Source organism: Kryptolebias marmoratus, linkage group LG19 (genome assembly GCF_001649575.2).
Source record: "Kryptolebias marmoratus isolate JLee-2015 linkage group LG19, ASM164957v2, whole genome shotgun sequence".
NCBI lineage: Eukaryota > Metazoa > Chordata > Actinopteri > Cyprinodontiformes > Rivulidae > Kryptolebias > Kryptolebias marmoratus.
Window position 1 is genome coordinate 553,631 of NC_051448.1, and position 6,798 is coordinate 560,428.

General features: G+C 46.5%; 1 protein-coding gene across 1 annotated transcript in view; it reads left to right on the forward strand.

Moving 5' to 3' along the window:
* The window catches only part of LOC108251036, a 19,105-nt gene that overhangs the window by 3,685 nt on the left and 8,622 nt on the right, over positions 1-6,798 (forward strand). Inside the window, exons 3-7 of the mRNA XM_017441191.3 lie at positions 606-626; positions 1,700-1,875; positions 2,179-2,234; positions 2,435-4,523; positions 5,299-5,906. Of these exons, the coding sequence (XP_017296680.1) occupies positions 606-626; positions 1,700-1,875; positions 2,179-2,234; positions 2,435-4,523; positions 5,299-5,906 (2,950 nt within the window). The remainder of the gene's footprint in view (positions 1-605; positions 627-1,699; positions 1,876-2,178; positions 2,235-2,434; positions 4,524-5,298; positions 5,907-6,798) is intronic.

Sequence of the window (6,798 nt, forward strand, 5' to 3'; positions counted from 1 at the left end):
CTCTAAACCCGGTCCTGTTAGGAGCTCTAAACCTGGTCCTGTTAGGAGCTCTAAACCCGGTCCTGTTGGAGCTCTAAACCTGGTCCTGTTGGAGCTCTAAACCTGGTCCTGTTAGAAGCTCTAAACCTGGTCCTCCCACAGTCTTTCCTCTTTTTCTCCAGTTCCTCCAGAAACCCTGTAGAACCACCAACCTGAACCTGTGGGACCATCAGAACCTCCTGCTGTTCTATATTACCCAGCATTCTTTTCTTCCTCCCATGTTTCCATCATGGCCGCCCCCACAGATCCTTCCTGTCGTCTCTAATCAGAGCTCTGATGTTCAGGAGGATTCAGAGGAACAGGAAGAGGACTGAACCTGGACTTTCACAATAAGAGTCTGTCTCTGTCAGCTTAGATTGTCAGTAAAGAAAACCACAGCCTCCTGCTGGAGTTAGAGAAGATGTTTTTGGTGTTTCTGGGCTCCCTTCATCAGACACAACCAGCATGTCTGAGTCTTCCTGTCGTATTTAAAGTGACTCATGAATGTATGAGACTTCTGTTCTCCTTCCTCCTGGTGCCGTTTCATTTCCAGCTCTAATCCCTTCTTCTCCTCCTCACCATGCAAGCGAGACCCAGGACACCGACAGGTAAGAGCCTCAGCTCAGTCATACCTGCTTCCTGTTGTACACCTGTGTATCTGCTCAGCTGTCCTTTGGGTCCAGTTCAGATCCAAACGTCCTCAGAGTTCAGGACAGAGATCTGCAGACAGACCAAAGACCAGCTGAGAGGTTAACACGATGCCTGTGGTGTTGCTGTCCTCGAGCACGTCCTCTCTATCCGAGCTGTGACACAGGGAGGCTGGTGGATACAGTAATTGTCAGGCTGCTCCCCTCCATTAATTAGCCCCCCTCCCCTGAACCGCCCTCCCGTTGTGTCTGAGGCTGTCACGGCCAATAACACGGAGCCCAGGCCTCAGCGGGAGCTCGTCCTCTAATCTTAGGAAGGATTCACAACTTCCTGCTCAGATTCCATCTCAGTCCTTCCTCACTCAGACAATAAGAACGAGCTCTGAGGGGTTTACTGCAGAATATTCATGTAAAATAACTCCACATCACGGGAAACAGGAAACTTCCAGATCTTCTATGCAACTTCAGTGGAGGGTGTTTGTTTAAGTGGAGTTTATTCATGTGAGGAAACTGAGAATCCCTGCAAACATTTTGAGAAACTTTCGAGCCTTTCTTGCAAAGCACCAGTAGCTGAGAGTCATCCACATCCATACAGCTCCCATCATCAGGTGGCAGGCGGGTGATATGCATTCCTTCATAGAATCCTAGTTTTAACTGTCCCTGTCTTCATGATGACTTGTTTAAAATGCAGCTAAAAACAAGAACAACATGAGCACAGAGTTTAAAACAGTAACAGACGATGAAACTGAAGCAGCGTGAAGAGGAGTTACATGTTTGTTTCCACTTGTGATGAGATGCTGCCTGAATGAGGAATAAAGTGATGTTTTCTGCTGCAAACAGCATCACACTCTCATCATCTGTTCTGAAACCTGAGCAGAATATTGATGTTTGTCAGAATCGTTACGTTAAACTGTAATTGTTAGAAGATGAAATCCCTTTAATCCAGCAGCTCAGTCTCTTACACTGACAGATTCCTGAACATTTCAGAAACTTTTACAAGATGAAAGCACAAAATCTCTGAATCTTTTCCTCAGACCCGGAGGAATCTCGGTGCACTGCTCCCTGGTCTTTGAGGTGAGCGCGCCTGAAATCACGCCCACAGCCGAACCGAAGACGCCTGCCGACTCTGGACTCAGGGACATGGTGACCAAGGCGCTGCGTGAGGACGTGTCTCTGCTGGTCCATCTGGATTCACTGAACTTCCAGCCAGGTACTCACCTGACGCCACTTCCTGTTCTGACCCGGGGCCGGGTGTAAAGGACGGGTCCGCTCTTTTCCTGATACTGATCCAGCTGCTGGGCTGCTGGGCACGGAGTTATTCAGTAATAAACTCCAGTTTCAGAGCATCATTTTCTGTGTTCTCCCTTCACCTCCTGTGTTCTCTGCATTATGCTTTTAAATATATAAACTGAAGAACTAACAACGATTAAAACAGCTGAAAGTCTAAACAGGAAATCAAAACGCTGACTCAGCAGTAACTGACCTGATTAAGGTTTGTTTCTCATTTTTGCAGCAGAAGTGATCGTCCTGCCATCATCCACAGCTTCTTCAGAAGACGTGTTGGACGAGGTGAGACATTTAACTCAACTTTATCTTAAAGAAATTAAACATTTTAACAGATTCATAGATTAAAACTGATGCTCGGGTTTTCTTCTGCTTTTTAAAGTTAGAGTAAAAGTGGATTAATGGGTTCTGTTTGACTCTTTTTAGAAATCCTTATTTTGTTTTTAATTCAGACTGAATCCTCCTGAATGTCCATCTCTCCACAGTCGGGTGAACCGGACTCACACAATGAGTTTGATGTTGTCCTCCCCGAGCCGGAGCCGGAGCCGGCGGGCCCCCTCGCCCCCACGGAGAAGGAAAACGCTCTCGTGACTCTGCTGGATTCTGCCTCAGACCTGGAAACGACAGTGACTGATGGGACAACGAGCAGCGAGCAGCCGCCTACTTCTGCAGACGTTCTTGATGAATCAGACGCAGTTTATGTGACTGAACCCGAGCCGTCGGATCAGGAGTGGAAGGAAGAAGAATTGTTCATCATTAAGCACGAGATTGAAAACATTCATCACAATGAAACCGGTGAACTTGTGCGCAGCTACATCCCAACCCCTCCTGTGATTCTCCAGGTGGAGGCAGATGCTCCATCGATCACTGTGTCTCCGAACCTGATCTCAGAGGAAGACCTGACTCCTCCTTCTGGTGTTCTGTTTACTCCAACCGCTCAGATTTTACTGACAACAAGGAAGGAGCCAGCCGTCACAGAGCAGACCCCCACTGAGGCATCAGTAAACCTTCAAGAAGATGAGGACATTAATGCTCTTCCAGATGATGGGAAGGTGGATTTGGGCGTCTCAGAACCTCACGAACAACAAGAGTCAAAGCTAGATGGGGCTGAAGGTGAGAACATTTCAGAAAGACCAGTCTCTGAAATTTCTCAGGAAATAGGACCTCATGTTTCAGAGGAGACAGTACCAGATGTTTCCTTGGAAACAGTACCAGATGTTTCCTTGGAAAAAGTACTTGGAGAGCCTGAAGAAACGCTACAAGAAGGGGATGAGGAAGCAGAAACATTACTTAAAGTCTCTGAGGAAACCAAACCTGAAGTCTCTAAAGAAAGGGTTCCAGAAGTGTCTGAGGAAACCGTACCTGAATCGGTGGAGGAAAAAGACTCCTTTGTCACAGAGGAAATGGTTCCCGACGTCTCGGAGGAAAGGGTTCCCGACGTCTCGGAGGAAATGGTTCCCGACGTCTCGGAGGAAAGGGTTCCTGACGTCTCGGAGGAAATGGTTCTCAAGGTGTCAGATGAAAATGTACCACAATTATCAGAGGAAAATTTACCTAAAGTCTTGGAGGAAAGTCTGTTTGACATCACAGACCAAACTTTACCCGACCTCTCAAAGGAAACAGATGAATTGTTGAAAGTGGGTGAAGTTGTTGAACCACAGGAACCGGTGCCTGAAGTGCCTGAATCTGCAGAAGTCGAGGAAAAGACAACTGATGAACAGAAGCAAGAACAAGTTGTTGAAATTCTTTTCCCAGAGGATGTTTTCAAACCCAACACATCACTGGAGGAGATTTTAGACAATAAAGAAGTTCCTAAAGCTACAACACCAAGTGAAAGTTTAGTTGGTGTTTCTCCTCCTGAAAAGGAAAGGCATGAATCACCAGAGAAACAAGAGGAAGAGGTTAGACCATCTCCAGAACCAGAACCTGGAAAAGAGTCAGAGTTACCAAATGTGTCTGAAACTCCCCAACCAGAGATGGAGGATGTTGAGGTTGTAAAACCAGAGGAAGTGAAAGTTGTCTCTTTACCAGATGGATGGCCACTGGAAATTTCTGAGCCAGAACGTCCTCCACGAGCTGAAGACGAGACTCAGGAGTCACCCAAGGGTCCAGAAGGAGCATCAGAGCCAGACCCACTGACCCCAGGATTACCTGAGACTTCAGAGTCAGAATCAGAGGAGGCTGGAGTTGAGGAAGGTGCTGATGTCTCAGAAATACGTCCAAAGGAGAAAACAGCTGATGTTTTAGAGCCAGCGCCTGAGAAAGATGTTACCGAACCACCTGCTGTATCGATCAAAATCCTTCATCCGGAGGGCACCATGGAAGGACTTCACTTTGAAGGGGATGCTGTTGAAGTTCTTCAAGAAGATAAACTTTATCCTGATGTTAGTCATGACTATTATCCCTCCCAGGAGGAAAACTTACCCATCATACCAGCTCAGCCCTTTGACGAAGGCAGATCGGACCTCAACTATCCCGTCATCGATGATGTTGACATCCAGGAGGAAGTTGATCGTACGGACATTCAGCTGGAGACGGACTCTGGTGCCGTCAGAACAACAGAAACTGTCCCAGGTAAGAACCCATCAGATGAGTGGTCTGTCAACTCTCCATTTCTGCAGAATTTCCTTTGGCAAAGTTGAAATAATTTAGTCAACCTGGAGTGATGATCTGAGTAAAGGTTATCCACAGTTGGTACCTGATCAGCTGTAACATCAGTCTTACAGCACAGGGTACACAGAAAAAGGCAAAAGTCTTCATCCAGGCTGGGCTAACAGCTAGCCAAACAAAGACCAGACTTTCATCATCGTTTTTCAGGCTCTTTGTCAAAACCAGCGGTGTGAAAGAATGTTACATTAGTTCATGGTAAACCTCTACAGTTTAGCTTGTTGCTGTTTTCTCAACAGAACAACGACGTATGTGTGCAGAAATAAACCGTGTGTTTACAGATGGTGCTGAGGAAACCTTTGGACTGACAAGATGAACTGATCCGACGGGCGGATACGTTCACAGCCTCAGCACCGTCAGCATTAATCTTAATCCTCCATCATACACTGGTGTAGAATGAAAGAAACTAAACAAACACTGTAGAGTCCTATTATTAACTAACGGAGGGTTCTTTCATGCAGTTGTTTTATAAAACTGGCCTTTGTTCGGCTAGCCATTAGCCTAGCCTGGATGAAGACTTTTGCCTCTTTCTGCAGACACGTCACAGCTGATAAGGCGCTAACTACTGATAACGATTTGACAGAATATCTCTTTAAAAATCCCCAGCACATTTTGTTAACTTGTGCTCATCTTTATTTGAAGTGTTTTTGGTTTTATTCTGACATTTTGTCTGAAATTTCAGAGGTGACTGAAGCCGAGAAAAGCGACCAATCAGAGGGAGCAGGAGCCTCAGAAGAATCCAAGATGGAGAAACAAGAGGTTGAAGAAAGGATGGTGACAGGAAGACCAGCGTCAGAAGGTTTTCCTACACCTCCGGCTGTGACCTCAGCCGGTCCGACTGCAGACTCTGGACTGTTGGAGGCAGCAGAGGACTCTACGACCCCTGCTGCTGCTGCTGGGTCTTTACAGGAGGACAGAACCGAGCCGGGCCGAGGCGATCCAGTCAGCATTACTGTTGACTATAAGGCAGAAAGTGAACACAGGACCAGCCCTCCAGCTGCTCCAGATGAGACTGTCCAGGACTTCCTGAAGGAGCCGGACCACACCAGCATCCCGACCACAGATGCAGGCAGTGGTTTCACATCTGCAGGAGATAAAGAAAGCACCGCTGGCATCACTGCTCCGCCTTCTTTGACGTACCTCACCACGCCCTCCATGACCACGGCCATCCACAGCCCGGAACTGGTTGTCTTCTTCAGCCTGCGTCTCACCAACCTGGACTTCACTGAAGATCTCTTCAATAAGACCTCGGCTGAGTACCGGTCCCTGGAGAACACCCTTTTAGACGTGGTGAGTAGAATCCCACACAGGTCTGTGAAATGTCCTCAACAGGACAGATGGAGCTTCACAGCTCCTCCTCCTGTATCTGATGCATACGTAGGGTGATCAGGCTACATTTTGATTCAAGATATTTTTAATTTAATACCTTTTTAAATGCAAATATTGTTGCAGTCTGTGACTGCTGTGAGCTTTGCTGCTGCTTGTTTTTATTCTTAAAAAGCTGAGGTTTGTTGTTCACTGAATTAATTTGTTTTCATGTTTTCAATGAACGGAAGCAGTGAGATTATTTCAAGCTCAAGCAGGTTTAATACAGCGTTTGTTTTACTCCAGACAATAACGGGATAAATTAATGAGGGCGGGAGGAACGGAGTCAATAACAGACGATGCAGCAGAACCCGCAGAGACCTGAGACACAAATAATGACACGCAGAGGAAAGTTGGTCTGAGAAACTCCTAATTTGTTTCAGCATATTTCCTTTTGCTAAAAACACAAAGTTACAAGAAAAGGATTGTTTGTTCAAACTTATAAAAAACAGGATATCCCTCCCAAAAAACATCTTTTCTTCCTTTCAAAAATGAGAAGAAATATTTTGAAAAATGTTAAAAAAAAAGGTTTTGTTAATAATCCATGAAATGAAAAAGACTTAACTTAGTCAGTTTTACAGAGACTAAGCTACAGCTGAGAGTCCTCCCCAACACGAACTCTGAGGGCTAAGAGATCAACCAACATCTGAACGGATCACCTGATGTTTGAGGCCAGCTTCACGTCTGAAAGACCTTCTGAGCAGAATCGGGCTCGCTGTGGGACGATCTGGGTGTCGGAGCCGGGTTCCTGCAGCTGCTGAGGAGCCTGGTTCCTGCAGCTGCTGAGGAGCCTGGTTCCTGCAGCTGCTGAGGAGCC